The 19,771-nt window shown below is 43.4% G+C and overlaps 1 protein-coding gene across 1 annotated transcript in view; it reads left to right on the top strand.

Annotated features, from left to right (window-relative positions):
* pou6f2 (POU class 6 homeobox 2) overlaps window positions 1-19,771 on the top strand; it is a 542,822-nt gene that overhangs the window by 204,131 nt on the left and 318,920 nt on the right. The window contains exon 5 of the mRNA XM_067980970.1: window positions 17,422-17,650. Coding sequence (XP_067837071.1) covers window positions 17,422-17,650 — 229 coding nt within the window. The remainder of the gene's footprint in view (window positions 1-17,421; window positions 17,651-19,771) is intronic.

The raw sequence follows: 19,771 nt of genomic DNA on the forward strand, positions 1-19,771 counted from the left end.
TGCTGCTGAGCTGAGGGATGGGAATTTAGTAATAGTAGTAGTACAATATGGCATCAGGACTGCTATAGCTCAATTCTCAAAGCATCTATGGCTTGGTTTTTATGCTTTTCCACAATTTCAAAGCCATTCTTCTTTGCACATGCTTCTTGTTTGTAGGATATTCAGATCTCAGTTAATATTCCTGGATTTCAACCACAGCATACATTTTGCACCGTAGCAATGAGTGGGAGGGGAATAACTGTGCGGAACACAGCCTATGCTGAATTCTCAAGTGCTTTGCAAAAACCCAATTGTAAAAGTTTTTCAGCCGGTAAATTGCACAACTGCTGTGGTCCTGTTGTCGAACATTCAGTTGACACAGTCACTTCAAGGACACCAACGCCAATTCTCCTGATGCCCCTTCTGCTCATTCATACCATTCTGAATATTTCAGTTTCTGGTTTCAGTTGGGGAGTTTGGAGCATTCTTTTACATTTTAAATTGCCCACTTCCAATTAACAAGTCAAATTGTGCTATCCCGAGAGCTGGGCAGTGATGTGATTGTGAAGCAAGCCATCTGCTCACTTGAGTAACTTCCAATTTTGTGTATTAGTTATCTGCGTTACAGGAGGTAGAAGGGATTGGAATCAGATGTTTGACAATAACACTGTTGGCAGAGAAACAAAACTCAGTGCATAAAGAAAAGAAAAATCCGGCAAAAATTGCAGCAGCTTGGGAACTGAACACTTTATCAGAATTCCGGAAACCTTATGCGAGCTGAGCAGAGCCAAACCAGTCCGGGAGAAATGTCATTCGTTAAAAGTGATGATCCCTAATTTTACTTTAGAATGCAATCTGTTTTTTACATCTGTCATTTTTAGACACTATTCCACATGCTTAAACCTGAGTCACTCTTGCCAATCACAATATTCAGCAACACTGGGAATCACTGGGAATATCCAGATGCACTGCAGTGGCCTTTGTGAACCTGTACATTCCTATGTTCCTATGTAACATACCCTGTCTGGTGTTGGTAGGAGGTATTTATTTTTCAGTCTTTAGAAGATAATTTTGTCTGAAACTAGAAAAAAAATATATGTCCCCTATAACCATCCCTTCCGTGACCTTACACTGGACCAGTTTGTGTGACCTTGCTGCCACATTTCCCTGCATTACAACAGTGGCTACACTTCGTAAGTGCCTTGTTGGCTGTGGAGCACTTTGGAACGTACTGAGGTCATGAAAGGCGCCACATAAATGCAAGTTTGTTCTTTTGTTCAGAATCACTTGGCTCTGTGCGATTTGAATTCCGTTCATGCCGACAAAATCTCAATCAATAGCAGAACTACACAGGCAGGGGAGATATGCCACTTTTATTTTTTAATAGTTTCACACAGGTCTCTGCCTCCCTGTGAAATACTTTGTCAGCACTGTGAAAGCTGACTGGAAAAAGGTTTGCAGATACATGAAAAATTCCTCACTCAACAGTGTGTTATGGGGCATAAGGAATTCACGGAGTAATTCTCTATTGGGTAGGAGAAGGAGATGGTGGAAGGTGATATTAATTTTGTCTATCACATGTTAACAGGTGCTTTATTTATATTTATATCTCTTGTGGTCAACAAGCTCAATGGCAACCAAAGGATGGAATGACTTCTTGAAGGATCTTTGCGCCACCCAGTGTCCACACTGCTGCCAAAGAGAAAATATGACTTGGGTAAAACCCGCAGTAGTTCTGGTACATCCACGTAGGGAATAGTCACCTCCTCTGTTTCTTATTAATCGAGAAGTGGACCTTTATTGTACTTTTAAAAGACTTCTAAAGAAATTTTGACAGCGGTCTTTTAAATCAGATTCTGGGAGCTCAGCTTCTAGTGTTTACGGTGTTGAATCTGGGTTTCCATAGACAGACTTAAAAGGTATAATTCTACAAAATTGTGCTCCCAGCAGGGAGCCTTGGCAGTTGGAGATGCGTACCATGAATTCAGGTTCGTGCCCGGGAGTATGTAGCTGATTTGTACTCCTGGTGTATGAGACTCTGTGCCCAGACTGCAGTAAAATTACTCCTGTAGACCCCAAGGTAAAGCCGGGTCTGCAAATCTGTTGTCGTCTTCAGAAACCGGATAAATGAGCATAAATGCCAGGACACGGCTCCCAAACACTGGGCCCTGAATTAAAAGGAGGCAGATGCAAGAGGACCTCTTGAGAATTTCAATGTATTGCAATAAAAGTGCAGCTTTGGGTACTCAAACTACAAGGCTATCCTGGTTCTGAGATAATGAACAGTGTGTAGTGGAAAGGCCACCACCCTCCATTATGAGAAAACAGAAGCAGCATCAGTCCGCAACGTTTATCTTCAGGGACAGTTCTTAGATAAAGAGTGTGAAGTGATGCATTTTGGAAGGACGAATGAGGAAAGGCAATATAAATTAAGTGGTACAATTTTAAAGGGGCTGCAGGAACAGAGAGACCAGGGGGTTCATACACATAAATCTTTCAAAGTGGCAGGACAAGTCGATAAGGCTGCTAAAATTGCATAAGGGGTCCTTGGCTTTATAAATAGAGGCATAGAGTACAAAAGCAAGGAAGTTATACTAAAAATTTATAAATCACTGGTTAGGCCTCAGCTGGAGTATTGTGTTCAATTCTGGACACCGCACTTTAGGAAGGATGCTAACGCCTAGGAGAGGGCGCAGAGGCGATTTACTAGAATGATACCAGGAATGAGGGATTTCAGTTATGTGGAGAGACTGGAGAAGCTGATATTTGGACACTAAGGGAATCAAGGGATATGAGGATAGGGTGGGAAAGTGGAGTTGAGGTAAAAGATCAGCCATGATCTTATTGAATGGTTGAGCAGGCTCGAGGGGCTGTGTGGCCTACGCCTGCTCCTATTTCTTATGTTCTTATGCTTATAGGGGATTCACAATTGGGTGATTGTGTTTTCACCCAGCATCAGTACACATCATAGAATCATAGAAAATAGGAGCAAGAGTAGGCCATTCGGCCCTTCGGGCCTGCTCCACCATTCAAAATGATCTTGGCTGATCATCTAACTCAGTACCCTGTTCCCGCTTTTTCCCCATATCCCTTGATCCCTTTAGTATTAAGAAATATATCTATCTCCTTCTTGAATATATTTAATGACTTGGCCTCCACTGCCTTCTGTGGTAGAGAATTCCACAGGTTCACCACCCTCTGAGTGAAGAAATTTCTCTTCATCTCGGTTCTAAATGGCATACCCCGTATCCTGAGACTGTGACCCCTGGTTCTGGACTCCTCAGCCATCGGGAACGTCCTCCCTGTATCTAGTCATAGAAACATAGAAAATAGGAGCAAGAGTAGGCTATTCGGCCCTTCGGGCCTGCTCCACCATTCAAAATGATCATGGCTGATCATCTAACTCAGTACCCTGTTCCCACTTTTCCCCATATCTCTTGATCCCTTTAGTCTGTCTAGTCCTGGTAGAATTTTATATGTTTCGATGATATCACCTCTCATTCTTCTAAACTCTAGTGAATATAGGCCTAGTCGACCCAATCTCCCCTCATAAATCAGTCCTGCCATCCCAGGAATCAGTCTGGTAAACCTTCGTTGCACTCACTCCATGGCAAGGATATCCTTGCTCAGATAAGGAGACCAAAACTGCATACAATACTCCAGATGTGGTCTCGCCAAGGCCTTGTACAACTGCAGTAAGACATCCCTGTTCCTGTACTCAAGTCCTCTTGCAATGAAGGCCAATATACCATTCGCCTTCCTAACTGCTTGCTGCACCTGAATGCTCGCTTTCAGCGACTGGTGTACAAGGACACTCAGGTCTCGTTGCACCTCTGCTTTTCCCAATCTATCACCATTCAGATAATAATCTGTCTTTCTGTTTTTACAACCAAAGTGGATAACCTCACATGTATCCATGTTATATTGCATCTGCCATGTTCTTGCCCACTCACCCAACTTGTCTAAATCACATTGGAGCCTCTTTGCATCCTCCTCACAGCTCACATTCCACCCCATGTGTCATCTGCAAACTTGGAAATGTTACATTCAGTTCCCTCATCCAAATCATTGATATATATTGTGAACAGCTGGGGCCCACTTCCTTTAGTACTCTGGGATATAGATTATCGGGCCCTGGGGATTTGTCAGCCTTTAGCCCCATTAATTTCCCTAGCACTATTTTTTTACGAATACTGATTTCCTTCAGTTCCTCCCTCTCACTAGACCCTTGGTTCCCTAACATTTCTGGGAGGTTTTCTGTGTCCTCCTTTGCGAAGACAGAACCAAAATATGTGTTTAATTGTTCTGCCATTTCTTTGTTCCCCATTATAATTTCCCCCATTTCTGACTGTAAGGGACCTACATTTGTCTTCACTAATCGTTTTCTCTTGACATATTTATAGAAGCTTTTACAGTCAGTTTTTATGTTCCTTGCTAGTTTACTCTCATACTCTATTTTTCCCCTCTTAATCAATCTCTTTGACCTCCTTTGCTGAATTCTAAACTGCTCCCGACCCTCAGGCTTGCCGCTTTTTCTGGCAATTTTATATGTCTCCTCTTTGGATCTAATACTATCCCTAATTTCTTTTGTAAGCCATGGATGAGCCACCTTTCCTGTTTTATTTTTGCACCAGGCAGGAATGAACAATTGTTGTTATTCCTGCACACGTTCTTTAAATATGAGCCATTGCCTATCCACCGTCATCCCTTTTAGTAAAGTTCCCCAATCTATCCTAGACAACTCACACCTCATACTTTCGTAATTTCCTTTATTTAGATTCAGGACCCTAGTTTCGGATTCAACTACTTCACTCTCCATCTTAATGAGGAATTCTATCATGTTATGGTTGCTCTTCCCTAAGGGATCCCGCACAACAAGATTGTTAATTAATCCTTTCTCATTGCACAATACCCAGTCTAGGATCGCCTTTTGTCTAGTTGGTTCCTCAACGTATTGGTCTAGAAATCCATCACGTACACACCCCAGGAATTCCTCCCCCACAGTATTATTGCTAATTTGGTTTGACCAATCTATATGTAAATTAAAGTCACCCATGATTATAGTTGTACCCTTCTTGCATGTGTCTCTAATTTCCTGTTTAATGCCCTCCCCTACATCTCTACTACTGTTTGGGGGCCGATAGACAACTCCCACCAATGTTTTCTGTCCCCTGGTGTTTCTTAGCTCCACGCATAAGATGCCATATCGTGATTTTCCGAGCCAATATCCTTCCTCACTATTGCATTGATTTCCTTCTTTACTAACAACTCTACCCCACCTCCTTTCCCTTTTTGCCTGTCCTTCCTAAATATTGAATACCCCTGGATGTTCAGTTCTCATCCTTGGTCACCCTGCAGCCATGTCTCCGTAATCGCAACTATATCATACCCGTTAATATTTATCTGCACTGTTAATTTATCTATCTTATTGCGAATGCTCAACGCATTAAGACACAATGCCTTTAGACTTGTCTTTTTAAGATTGCCAGTCATCTTCGTATTATTTTGCACTACGGCCCTATTTGTTTTTTGCCCTTGTTTTCTCTGCCTTCCACTATTGCTTCTTCCCTTTCTGTCTTTTGTTTCTATCCTTGTTTCCCCCTCCTCTGTCTCCCTGCTCAGGTTCCCATCCCCCTGCCATTCTAGTTTAAACCTTCCCAAACAGCACTAGCAAATACCTCCGGTCCCGGTCCTGCTCGGGTGTGACCTGTCACGCTTGTACAGGTCCCACCTTCCCCAGAACCAGTCCCAATGTCCCAGGAATCTAATCCCTCCCTCCTACACCATCCCTGCAGCCACGCATTCATCTGGTCTATTCTCCTGTTCCTATGCTCACTAGCACGTGGCACTGGTAGTAATCCTGAGATCACTACCTTTGAGGTCCTGCTTTTTTAAATTTATCTCCTAACTTCTTAAATTCATCTTGCAGGACCTTATCCCCTTTTTTACCTAAGTCGTTGGTACCGATATGGACCACGACTATTGGCTATTTACCCTCCCCCTCCAGAATGCCCTGCAGCCACTCCGTGACATCCTTGACCCTACCACCAGGGAGGCAACATACCATCCTGGAGTCACGTTTGCAGCTGCAGATACGCCTATCTGTTCCCCTTACAGTTGAATCCCCTATCACTATAGCCCTGCCACTCTTATTCCTCCCCTCCTGTGCAGCAGAGCCACCCGTGGTGCCCTGAACTTGGCTCTTGCTGCTTTCCCCTGATAAGCCATCTCCACAACAGTATCCAAAGCGGTATATCTGTTTGAGAGGGAGATGGCCCCAGGGGACTCCTGCTCTACCTGCCTAGACCTTTTACTCTGCCTGCCCTGTCCGGCAGCGGACACTGGATGGCAATCCGAATGTGAACCACAGTATCATCGTAGGTACAGCACAGGAGGAGGCCATTTGGCCCATCGTACCTGTGCCGGCTTTTTGAAAGAGCTCTCCACTTAGTCCCATTCCCCTGCTCTTTCTCCATAGCCCTGTAAATTTTTTCCCTTCAAATATTTATCCAATTCCCTTTTGAAACTTACTATTGAACCTGCTTCCACCGCCCTTTCAGACAGTGTATTCCAGATCATAACATCTCACTGCATTAAAAAAAATTCACCTTATCTCCACCCCTGCTTCTTTTCCCAATTATCTTCAATCTGTGTCCTCTGGTTATTGACCCTCCTGCCAGTAGAAACAGCTTCTCCCCATCTACTCTATCAAAACTCCTCATGATTTTGAATACCTCTATCAAATCTCCTCTTAACCTTCTCTGCTCTAAGGAGAACAACCCCAGCTTCTCCAGTCCCTCCACATAACTGAAGTCCCTCATCCTTGGCACCATTCTAGTAAATCTCTTCTGCACCCTCTCTAAGGCCTTCACAACCTTCCTAAAGTGTGGTGCCCAGAATTGAACACAATACTCCAGCTGGGGCCTACCAGTGTTTTATAAAGGTTTAGCATAACTTCCTTGCTTTTGTGCTCTATGCCTCTATTAATAAAGGCCAGGGTCCCATATGCTTTCTTAACAGCCTTCTCAACTTGTCCTGCCACCTTCAAAGATTTGTGTATGAGCACCCCCAGGTCTTTCTGTTCCTGCACCCCCTTTTAAATTGTATCATTTAGCTTATATTGCCTCTCTTCATTCTTCCTCCCAAAATGCATCTCTAGTGGGATTAGCTGGATTGTTCTTGCAAAGAGCTGGCACAGACTCGATGGGTCGAATGGCCTTCTTCTGTGCTGTAACCTTTCTATGATTCTATGATTCACACTTCTCTGTGTTAAATTTCGTCAGCCATGTGTCTGTCCATTTCACCAGTTTGTCTATGTCCTCCTGAAGTCTGTTCCTATCCTTCACATTGTATACTACATTTCTGAGTTTCGTGACATCTGCAAACTTTGAAATTATACCCTGTATACCCAAGTCCAGGTCATTAATATATATCAAAAAGATCAGTGGTCCTAATAATGACCCTTGGGGAACACCACTGTATACTTCCTTCCAGTTTGAAAAACAACCGTTCACCACTGCACTCTGCTTTCTGTCGTCTAGTCAATTTTGTATCCACGCTGCCACTGTCCCTTTAATCCCATGGGCTTTAATTTTGCTAATAAGTCTATTATGTGGTGTTTTATCAAATGCCCATTGAAAGTCCATATACACAGCACCAACCACACTACCCTCATCAGTCCTCTCTGTTACTTCATCAAATATCTCAATCAAGTTAGTCAAACACGATTGTCCTTTAACAAATCTGTGCTGACTTTCATTTATTAGCCCGTACTTTTCCAAGTGCCAATTTATTTTGTCCCAGATTATTGTCTCTAAAAATTTCCCCACCACTGACATTAGGCTGACTGGCCTGTAATTGTCGGGTTCATCCCTATCCCCTTTTTTGAAGAGGGGTGTAACATTTGCAATCTTCCAGTCCTCCTGCACCATTCCCATATCTGAGGAAAATTGGAAGATTGGGCCAGAGCCTCCGCAATTTCCACCGGTACTTCCCTCAGCAACCTAGGATGCATCCCATCTGGACTGGGTGACTTTTCTACTATGAGTACTGCCAATCTTTTAACTGCCTCCTCTTTATCTATTTTTATCCTATCCAATATCGCTACTACCTCCTCCTTTATTGCTACAATGGCAGCATCCTCTTCTCTAGTGCTGAGGGATGTGAAGTATTCATTTAGTGCTTCAGCCATGCCCTCTGCCTCCACAAGAAGATCTTTTTTGTTTTTTCCTTTGACTACCCTTTTACAGTTTACACCTTTATAAAAGACTTACGTGTTCCCTTTTACGTTAGCCGCTAATCTATTCTCATACTCTCTCTTTGTCCCTCTTGTTCCCTTTTTTAGATCTTCTTTGTACTTTCCGTATTCAGCCTGGTTCTCTACTGTATTATGAACTTTACATTCGTCATAAGCCTCCTTTTTCTGTTTCATTTTAATCTCCATATCTCCAGGGAGCTCTAGCTTTGGATGCCTTTCCTTTCCCCCTCGTAGGAATGTGTCTACTCTGTAACCGAACCAACTCCTTCTTGAAGGCCTCCCATTGTCCAGTTACTGTTTTGCCTCCCAATTTTTGATTCCAATCCACCAGGGCAAGATCCCTTTTTAACTCATTGAAATTTGCTCTCCTCCAGTTTAGCATTTTCACTTTTGTTCCTTATCTTTTTCCATAACTATTCTAAACCTAATGATATTATGATCACTGTTCCCCAAATGCTCCCTCATTGAAACATGCTCCACCTGCCCCACTTCATTCCCCAGAACTAGATCCAGCACTGTTTCCTTCCTGGTTGGACTGGAAACACACTGTTCCAGAAAGTTCTCTTGAACACATTTCAGCAATTCCTCCCCCTCTTTGCCCTTTACACTGTTACTGTCCCAATCTATATTGGGATCATTGAAGTCCCCCATTACCACTGCTCTATAGTTCTTGCATCTTTCTGTAACTTACCTGCAAATTTGCTCCTCCATCTCCTTCCCACTATTTGGTGGCCTATAATACACACCCAGTAGCGTAATAGCTCCTCTATTGTTCCTTAATTCTAACCAAATAGATTCTGTCTTTGACCCCAAAACGACATCATCCCTTTCCAGTGCTATAATAGTTTCTTTGATCAATACTGTCACCCCCTGCCCCTCCCCCTTTCTTTCCTTCCCTATCTTTCCTGAATACCTTGTAGCCAGGAATATTAAGTACCCAATCCTTCCCTTTTTTGAGCCAGGCCTGTGTTATTGCCGCGACTTGAGCCTGCAGCTAACCAACCTTATTTACCATGCTATGTGCATTTGCTCACATGCACTCCAATCTCATCTTCGATTGCCTCCCATTTGCCCCCTGACTGATCTCTCCGATTTCTGAACTACTCTTTATTCGAGTGTCACTTGTCCCGCCCAGTCCTGTGTGCACCTTATTTCTCCTCTCTAATGTTACCTCCTGGTGCTCATCCTCTTGCCAAATTAGTGTAAACCTTCCCCCACAGCATTAGTTAACGTCCCAGTGGTCCCAGCTCTGTTAAGGTGCAACCCGTCCATCTTGAACAGATCCCCCTCCTGCTCCAGAACTGGTCCGAAAGCCCTAGGAATCTGAAGCCCTCCCTCCTGCACCATTGCTCCAGCCACACATTATCCTGTTTTCCCCTCTGTTTGTTTCCCCTCTGCTGTTCTTGGGCTGTTTAAATCTACCGCTCTGGGTCTCCCGATTGGCTCTGCCGCTGCTGCTTTCAGGTTCTGTTTAAATCTGCTGCTCTGGGTCTCCCGATAGGCTCTCCTGGCTGATTGTGATTTTTGCCCTGCTTAGCCTGGAAGCTTTCTATTGCCCATTCCTGGCTGTCCTTGAGACGGTTGTGGTGAGCCTTCTTCTTAAACCTCTGCAGTCCGTGTGGCAAAGGTGCTCCCACAGTGCTGTCAGGTAGGGAGTTCCAGGTTTTTGACTCAACGACGATGAAGGAATGCCGATATATGTCCAAGTCAGGATAGTGTGTGACTTGAAGGGGAACTTGGAGGTGATGGTGTTCCTAGATTGATTATAGCCAAGCTCGCAAACTAATTATAGTGGCTGATCTCTTAACTCAGCACCTATTGAGGATTGAACCTGGGCCCTTCTTAGTCTGTATGGTTCAGTACTGCATTCCTTCAGTTCTAAAATCGTTGCTGCCAGCCATGCTGGGCCAACATTAAGCTAACCACAATCAATGGTTAACATTCTACCACTTTTGTTATTCTTGCAAACAACTCCCAAAACAACTGCATTGTGCTCATGTATTTAGCTCCATTGCACAAATAATGCTCTGGTTTATTTACTACTATTCACGATGGAGCTGGAATTACCACTCAGCCCAGCTGGAGGTGATGGAGATATTAGATAAAATGTCTGGACCACAAATCTTAGAGGAGATTTAAGCAGAGGATCCCACAAATTGAAAAAGGGTGAAGGATGTATTTTTAGCAGTTACGGTGATCAAAGGGTATCAGTGAGAAAGTTAGATGGGAGGTCTGTGACCTTTGGGACTGCCCTGACGGATGAAAATGGTCTTTTTTGAACCTGTGTTCCTAAGGGCATTGGGACTTGTCATGGAGGAATTAGCTCAAAGATGTTTAATAATGCATCACGAGTAGCCATGGACACCTCGTTTTATTACCTTGGGGAGTTGGGCATTTCCCAGAGTCTTTCCAACAATTGGGTACAGGCTTTTTCCTCCCCCAGGAGTTAGCATCGGGGAAGTTGGTGCACAAGGTTGCACTGTCTCACAAGTCGGGTTAGCATGAATGGCCTGTTCCTACCTTTCTTTCCGTATTGTTGAAATAAACGAAGCTTGTACTGACATCTTTGTAAGTTTACTAAATTCAGGAGAGATTCCTAAGGATTGGCAAGTGACTAACATAATTCTGTTATTTAAACAAAGCATCAAGGAACATACATGGGAACTATAGTTAGTGATTTTCAAAAACTGCTATAGGGAAAGTCTTTGAAATGACCTCAAGAGAACCAGTATCTGAACACTTGGAAAGGCATAACTTGTGAAAGGAGATTCCGTATGGCTTCAGGAAAGGGAGGTAATATTCTGCTAGAATTGTTCCAAGACATTGCAGATACGGCGGGATGGGGAATACGGTTGATATCAATGGGCTTATTTAGCAGTGGTTAGCTTTCTCGTGGAAGCCGCGCACCTCGTGGAATCCGGCCAGTGTCCAAGCAATAGAATCGTAAGGGCCCGACTTATAACAGTAGAAACATTTTCAAAGCTTTTGGAGCTGCGTTACTAATTTAATGCGATCCCTTGTAAATTGGTCCCACGTTGAAGTCAGTGATTTTTTTCCCACCTGCTTACTCCATTAGCACTGTTCACCCATATAAAACGGGCACTCCTGGGATTTGCTGTTGTGGGCGTTGAGAGTTTATTTCCTAAAGGTACGGGTGACTGATGATTACTGCATCGAAGACTGAATAATCTGGCAAATGTCTCCAGTGATGGCTTGGAAAGATCTTGATAGCTCAGAAATGTAGTGCTGTGTTCACAGCCACGGACAGAACGGCCCCTGTGGTGGAGCTTGTATGGAGGTCTTGTTCAAGAAGACAGCGTAAATCAGTCACAGTTTTCCTTGTGAATCATAGATGATCGAGGCAGGTCTTTGCTGATGTATCTAGCTCGGTGTACCTAAACTGAACAGGTATCTTCTGGGACAAGGGTGAGTAGACGTCAAACACCAAAAGTGCATTTAGATGTGTTTCTGGAGAGAGAAGGTGGAGAGGTAAGATTGTTTTAACCCTAAAAGTCTTTTCTTCTTCCCAAAAATCTTTATGTTTTCATTCTTGTATACTACATACTGTATATGGCATTGCTTCTCTAAACTATCCTCTATTGTTCCTCCTACAAGCCAAATCCTTTTCCCTGCATCCTCACTGTGTTGAACTCAAAACCAACACAGTGTCCAACTCTAATTCATTCTTTCCAAGGATCTCAAAGCTGTCGAACTCCTTACCTCCCTCGGCCTTACCTTCTGCTATCTACGGTCTTTTAAAAGCCAAGTTCAGCAATACCAAAGCATTATTTGTTGGTCTGCCTTATCATCTCCGCCTACTTTTTTTATCGACCTTGATGGTGTCCTGCACTATGAATCTTGGCCCTTCACTTGGGTTTCTGAACAACGGCAAACTATCAGCTGATCTGTGCAAGAGCCATGGCTGTAACATTGCACCAGTCGATGTATGCACCAGATGTTATGGTCCATTTATATGTATGTTATAAACTTTATATCAATTGGTAACTTATGCAAGAAGATTATTAAATGTTATGTCTTGGATCCAAACACTGAACACTTGGATCTGAGAGTTGCCATTGTAATATGGTGCATTCTCCTTGAAGGTATACTTTCCAGACAGAATGCAGTCCATTGAGAATATATTTTAACTATGTAAACTGGCACTTCTAATTGCTCAGGAATGCTTTAATAATTTTTAACACGAATTGGTTGATCATGCTGATGGGAAGGGTTTATTTCTTCTCCTGTTTGAAAAACATAGGATGTCAGCGAGCTGGGCGATTAGTTCGGTAAGGCAAACTTTCTCTCTTTCTGTTAATGGCGAATCTCCGTCCAATTTGTTGTTCTCACCCCAGTAGAACTCTTGCATAGACATATGAACTGAGTTTAGTTTTCCTCGGGGATCATTTTAATTGCACATTACTCTTTGGTCTGAGCTGTGAGTATTGTCCCGTTCTGTGTTGTACTATTTGACGCTGTATTGTACTGTTCTATATTTTATTGTACTGCATTGTATTATACTGTGTGGTTCTCTGCTGTATTGTATTCTGCATTGTACTGTATTATTGCACTACATTCTATTATACTTCATTGTTTTGTACTCATGTTTACTGTATCATTGTATTCAATGGTATTGCACTGAACGTTATTTTATTGTGCCGTATTGTATTCAATTGTCTTGCCATGTATTATAATGTACTATGCTATATTGCAATACAAAGGATTGTATAGTATATTACTGTTGTGCTTCTCTAGAAGCAGACACCGACACCCAGTAGCTACCTATCTATCTATCTTTCTTCCTTCCTCCTCCTACTGAGGAAACAGGAGGAGCCCACAGTTAGTGTGTAATATGTTTCTTCTACTTGCTATCACAAAGAGGAAGCACCGAACACACTTGCAGCACACATTGTTACAATAAATAAATTTTGGCTTAACTGTTACTCTAACGTGTGATGAGACTTTATTTGAGTTAGCTGGGGAGAAATAACTGTTGTATTCATGGGTCCTGATGTAAGGCTATGGGCAGTGGTGGCGATGGTTTAGTTGGCCTGGATCCTAGGCATTAATATGTATGATTCTGTAAATGTAATCACAGATCAGCTGTACATTCATGAAATGCAACCCCCTTTATGTTCCTGAAGGGGATGGCATTGTAGGTAGGCACCCCAATGGCTACATGAATGACATCACTGATGCCTTGCACTGTGGGGTATCTAGCCAGATACTAAAAGTGCAGGTCTCTCTTGTGCTGCTGTCTTTTTCCATGGGGCAATTGCATGATGCCACTGTGCACTGGAGGTTGGGAGATTTAACATTTATCTCCTTTGTGCTTGGAAGCGCCCAGTAGCACAAAAATGCAAGGCTGCAGTTACCTTGACAGGCACTGACAGAGCTGTCAGGCGTGTCCTGCAAGTGGTTTCTAGATCTGACTGCAAGACTTTGCACAGTTCTGTCATGGCTTCCTTCAGGGAATAGTTGTATTCACACGAAGCTTCTTGGGACATATCCAGGAATGATTGCTTTGGTTTGTACATATGGTGGCATAAGGACGGGTTCTACTAAATGGCCTAAGGTGCATGTGCAACTCTCTTGCGTGCGTCTTTTGATTCTCTGCCTTCTTCACAACAGGAATGACTAGACCTAAATAGACAGCACACAATGACAGTACCCTGGGCAAACAGTCATGTTATAGCAGATGGGATTTAAGAACCTCCAAACAAGTTCAGTTTTGGAAACACAGCAAAACAACTAAAATCGGTGCGGACAAACCGAGAAGCTGCCAGCAACAACTATAAAAACATGAATGGACTTTCCGAAAGAGGAGCCAACGTAGTGACCTTGAATCCCGTGCATCGCCCGCTTTAAATTGGTGCCGTGTGTCTGGAGCGATGTTCGGACGCTCTCTCCACATTATGAGGCTTTGACCTATTTTCTGGGGCCGCAATGAGACTAGTGCACATTTCACAGGTGCTTCTCCAGCTCAATGTACAGTGTTGAGCACGCCGGGCACTGAGCACGTCTCCGATCCAATTCTTCCACCAGAGCCCGATGTTGAGCAGTGCTATAAATGTCACATTATCAACCTGATAATTTCTCCATTGTACAGTCACAGGTGACCGAGAACACCAGACAGAGGATTTTGTTTAAGAATGAACGCTCAACGATGCCCTCTTTTAAGTAATCCAGAGTTCCGCTTTCAGGTACAGCAGCTGTTTTTCAGCAGAAATAACGTGTCATTGCCTACCAGCCAAACATTTCCTTTCAGAGGGAGAATCATAATTCTCATCCGGTCTTTTCTAGATTTATCCATAGGTTAATATTTCTCTTGGGATTTATAAAACAAAACATTCTATCATTTATGTGCATACAATATTTATACGTATATTACAGATTATTACAGTGCAGCACTGGGAATAGAGTTAAGAGCAGTACAGTGATTTAATTTGCTAATATCAATATGTGAGATTAGGCATAATATCATTTAATTAAGCAATACCAGCTGCCACAGAGTGACCTCATGAAGCATTACTATGCAGGTACATGATACAAAATAGCCTGTGCATGTTATGTTTAGTGTAGTTCTCTTCAGTGACTGTTAGCATTATTGTGCTATACCCCATTAGAACTGAGAATTATTGAGAAAGTGTTGGGCCTCATGAAATGCATTTTATACCCACTGGTCTTCTCCTTGTTGACACGCGAATGAACTGGGGTGTATGCAAAGCACTGAGCTGCAGAATAAATGGACATGCAGCATCATTGTGATGGTGTCATTGACTCACGATGCAGAGAAACAATAGCTATAACAATAACTATAAACAATGAACTTCAAAATCCCATCATGTGCAAGACAATAAACACCTTCTGCACACTGAATGAACACCAAGGCTGGAGGCCAAGGTTTTTATTACTGCACAGGAGCCATTTAGTGGCAAGTACATTCAGGGATTCCTACATTTATCAGTGTTATATTGCATGTTGAATTTGTAAGATGAAATATGAAGGTACTCTTCAAAAGAATAAGTAGAAATAAGAAGCGGTTGCGATTGCTGTGTGTGTGTGTGAGCTGGTGTGTGTGTGTGCATATGTGTGTGTGTGTGTGTGTGTGTGCGCATATGAGTGTGTGTATATGTGTGTGTACGTGAGTGTGAGCGTGCGTGTGTGTGTATGCATCTGTGTGAGTGTGTGTATATATGTGTGAGTGCGTATGTGCATGTGTGTGAGCGTGTGGGTGTGTATGAGTGTGCATATGTGTGTGTGAATGTGAGCGTGCGTGCATTTGTGTGTGTGCGTGAGTGCCTGTGGGAGCGTGCGTGTGTGTGTGTGCTGATTTCCAGAATTCGAGCAACTTGCTGCAGTATTAACAATTATAATGACACAACAGTCATTGACCAATAACAGCCCATGTAAATCGCCTGATGATCGATGTCTCATTGTGAAGTTCAATGCCTTGATGTCAGGCATCAATTTATAGGAGAAGTTTTCAGAGTCCTGCTTCCAGCAGGCAGCTTTGCCAATGGTCAGGAAATTGGGACCCAAATTCCTCGAAGGTTCTAGCAGTCTTCCACGCAGCTCGAGTTGCACCTGGTTTCCACTATTTCTGGGAGTTTCTGCAGGGCCTAGTAAGGGGTTGAACCTCCATCTACCCCTTGCTTGGGCAAATGTGACAGGGAGAGTGGGGCCAAGGGCAGAGACTCTCAAAGCTGGGAGTTTCAGCGGCCTCGGCCTACACAGATCCAGTGAAATCAGGGGCTGGTATTCTGAAGAAGAAAAGGTGTTCTGGCCTCCAATACCTGTGCAAGTGGGCCCCACCTGAGAGGGGGGACTGACTCATATTTTTCTTAGGGGTGGTCCAGCACAACCCTATTTGGCCACTTACGGCGCACTATGCATCCTCTTCTGGTGGTGGGTGCCTCAAATACATCCCCTCCAAGCACCAAAGGCTCGCTTTATGTGGACCCGCCCACAACCTTCGGCAGGGTCAGTGACAGTGGGTACAACCCCAACATTTATGCTAGGATGCACCCACCCACAGATTTTCAGGCTCATCATACACCATACGCGGCCAGATTCCAATATGAGCTCCCAGCAGGTGAGACTCTTCACGAGAAGCAGCATGTCAGAAAGTTACCCCTTACATCTTGTGTCGTATTGTCATGAAGCAAGGTTGTGCTGTGGTTGCGTTTGTATAGGACCATCACATTTTGTGTTGTAAAGTCACCAGAGTGTGTAATTAATTTTACTCTGACCATTGTAGTTAGGCCTTAAAATGGACAAGTCCACTTTCTGTAACTTTTTAGGTGATAAAGATTGATCGTTAAGTAGCAAAAGGTTTTCAAACTTGTTACACCATGCAGCCCTTACATAGAGTGGCTATTTGTCAGCAATATGATCCCTGTGTATGAGCACAAATGTTCTTGGATCAGAGCTTGATTGTTTGCATCAAAAGGTGTTATAGTCTGCTCCAATTAAGATTGGTCGCCTTTTTTGCTTTTAATTGGATAGATTAGCATAGACTGGTGGACTCTATTGACTGTGCAGGGTCTGAACACGTCAGTTTAGCAGTTACTTGTTACAGTGCCTTCACCAAGTATCTAAACACTAAAGTCAAGAAATGATGAGTCCAATTTCCACAAATATACTGTAAGGTCAGGAAACGTGTGACAGATGAGGTGTAATTGAGTGCAGACAGTGAGGAAAAGGTCAGCAGTCACTTGTCTTAAGTCTATTTTGTTAATGGACTGAATAATTAACTATATTACCCAACAGCAGTCAATTAATCAACTTCAATAAATTACTATTTTTTACAGCCTTAATTTGTAACCTCCTATGTAACTTAAAGAATGACATTTGTTTAAATGTGAAAAAGCCTTACAAGTGCTCATGTTGCTAAGGTAACGCTTTAGCACGAAGCACAAAAGTCTCAAGATATGCTTCTCTTCACCTGCTCATTAGCTCAGGGACATGTCTAGGGCAGGTCCCACATGCATTGAAGGGTTGGAGACCATTGGCATAAACTTAAGAAGAAATCTAATCAAGCATTGTACATTTGAAGTATCAGAAAATGATCCAATAAGATAATGTTGAAAGACAATGAGGACTAATGTGGCCAAACTGTAGCTACCATTTAACATGAGGAATATTCACACTAATTCCTAAATTACTCTTTCTGTTCTTTCCAGCCATTATTGACAGCACAGCAGCTGGCCTCAGCCGTAGCAGGAGTGATGCCAACAAGCAATCCCGCCCTCAATCAGCCAATCCTCATACCGTTTAATATGGCAGGTCAGCTTGGCAACCAGCAGGGCCTCGTCCTCACACTACCAACTGCCAACTTAGCCAACATTCAGGGGCTGGTTGCAGCAGCTGCCGCCGGAGGCATTATGACATTACCACTGCAAAACCTGCAAGGTAAGCAACAATCACTGAACAACAAGCTTTGTCATGAAAATTTCTTCTATGAATTGAACAGGAAGTCTATGACTGTGCTGTCAAAGATTGGCACTTTCTTTCTGAATTTAATCTGCTTTCATTACTTTAAAACTATTATCTAATGTTTGGCATCTTATCAAAAAATTGTCAGTAATACTGAAACATTTTTGATCTGTTTTATGCGAGTGCCTTATTTTCACTGTAACAATGATAGGAGGGTAATTTGCTGTCAGGTGTTGGAGATACATTTGGCTGTCGCGATCAAGGACTGACTTGAGCCTCAACAGATTTTCTGCTGAATATAGTAAGCTTATTTATCTGCCGATATACACTGCATCATTAGTAAAATGGAAGAGTACTAGAATGAAGAATGGTGTTCAATCAGTAATGTGGGGTCTGGTACTAGAGTGAGGGATATTGTTCAATCAGTAATGTGGGGTCTGGTACTAGTGTGAGGGATATTGTTCAATCAGTAATGTGGGGTCTGGTACTAGGGTGAGGGATATTGTTCACTCAATAATGTGGGATCTGGTACTAGAGTGAGGGATATTGTTCAATCAGTAATGTGGGGTCTGGGACTAGGGTGAGGGATATTGTTCAATCAGTAACGTGGGGTCTGGTACTAGGGTGAGGGATATTGTTCAATCAGTAACATGGGGTCTGGTACTAGGGTGAGGGATATTGTTCACTCAATAATGTGGGATCTGGTACTAGAGTGAGGGATATTGTTCAATCAGTAATGTGGGGTCTGGTACTAGAGTGAGGAACATTGTTCAATCTGTAATGGAGGGGGTAATTTTAACTTCAAAGAACAAGTGGGTTGGGGGCGGGTAGGAGGTTAAAATAACAGCTTTTTGAAGTGCGACCGCAACCTGGCTCCAATACGCCCACGTTTGGATGCGTGCGGAGCCGAAACCCGGAAGTCGCGTCTCCAATTAATGCCGGTAGACGGATTGTATACCAGGCAATTTACCTAATTAAAATACTTGAGGTAAGTAATTTTTTGTTGATTCTGAACCTGAAACTAACTTTACTTCACCTGGTTTCCCATGGGCTCTGAATCTCACCACTGAAACGGAGGCAAGATGCAGCCATAGTTGATTTGGCCCTTTAAACCTGTGATTAATATGTCTCAATAAAATCTCAGACATTGCAGCTGGTCTCTCACTTCTCTCAGGCAAACTTTTGGCTGAGAGTTCTTGAGTTGAGACTGAGAGTTCATTGTTGAGACTAAGAGTTCCGAAGTTGAGACAGCTTTAGGAAAACTTTGAAGCCTTTCAAACTGACAAGATCAGGATGGTGGCCGCAATGGATGTATTCTAGAAAACATCTGAGGAGGAGGAAAATGACCATCCATGGCAGCCACGTTGTGTTGTGTTGGGATCTGCAGGTGCACAAGAGAGGTGCGCAACACAGACCTGGAGAACAGCAGAGAGGGGACCAACAGAGGGGCCGACGTCTCAGGAGGCACAACCCATGTGAGAGGGTATATTGACAGAGGCTGAGTTTCCTGGACTCCTCTGAGGAGCAGTGCCTATGCAGGCTCAGATTGAGTTGACAGGTGCTCGCTGACATCTGTAGCCTCCTTCAGGAAGTTCTGCTCCCCGCTGGACCTGGTAGCCACGCATTGCCCGTCGCAGTAAAAGTAACAACTGTCCTCAATTTCTTCGCCCCTGGGTCCTTCCAGGGCGCCACCGGTGACATTTCCAGACTCTCTCAAGAGTCTGCACATAAGTGTACAAGGCAGCTGACGGATGAGTTGTTTGCCAAGGCGTCTGATTACATGAACTTCCCCCGCGACGACATCAGCCAGATTGAGTGGACAGTGGGTTTTGCCTTTCTGGTTGGCTTCCTACGGGTGCAGGACGCAATCAGTTGCAACACACGTGGCAATCCGAGGACCACCACATAAGCCAGGAGTCTTCATAAACCAAAAGGGCTGTCACTCCATCAATACACAGCTGGGGTGCAACTACAGGAAGAGATTTCTGCAGGTGTACACCAGATTCCCTGGTAACTGTCATGATGCGTTCATGTTGAGCCAGTTCAACATTTCAGACCTCTTTCAAACAGGAGACAGACTTAAGGGCTGGCTCGTTG

The sequence above is a fragment of the Heptranchias perlo genome, chromosome 3 (genome assembly GCF_035084215.1).
Source record: "Heptranchias perlo isolate sHepPer1 chromosome 3, sHepPer1.hap1, whole genome shotgun sequence".
In the NCBI taxonomy this organism is placed as follows: Eukaryota; Metazoa; Chordata; class Chondrichthyes; order Hexanchiformes; family Hexanchidae; genus Heptranchias; species Heptranchias perlo.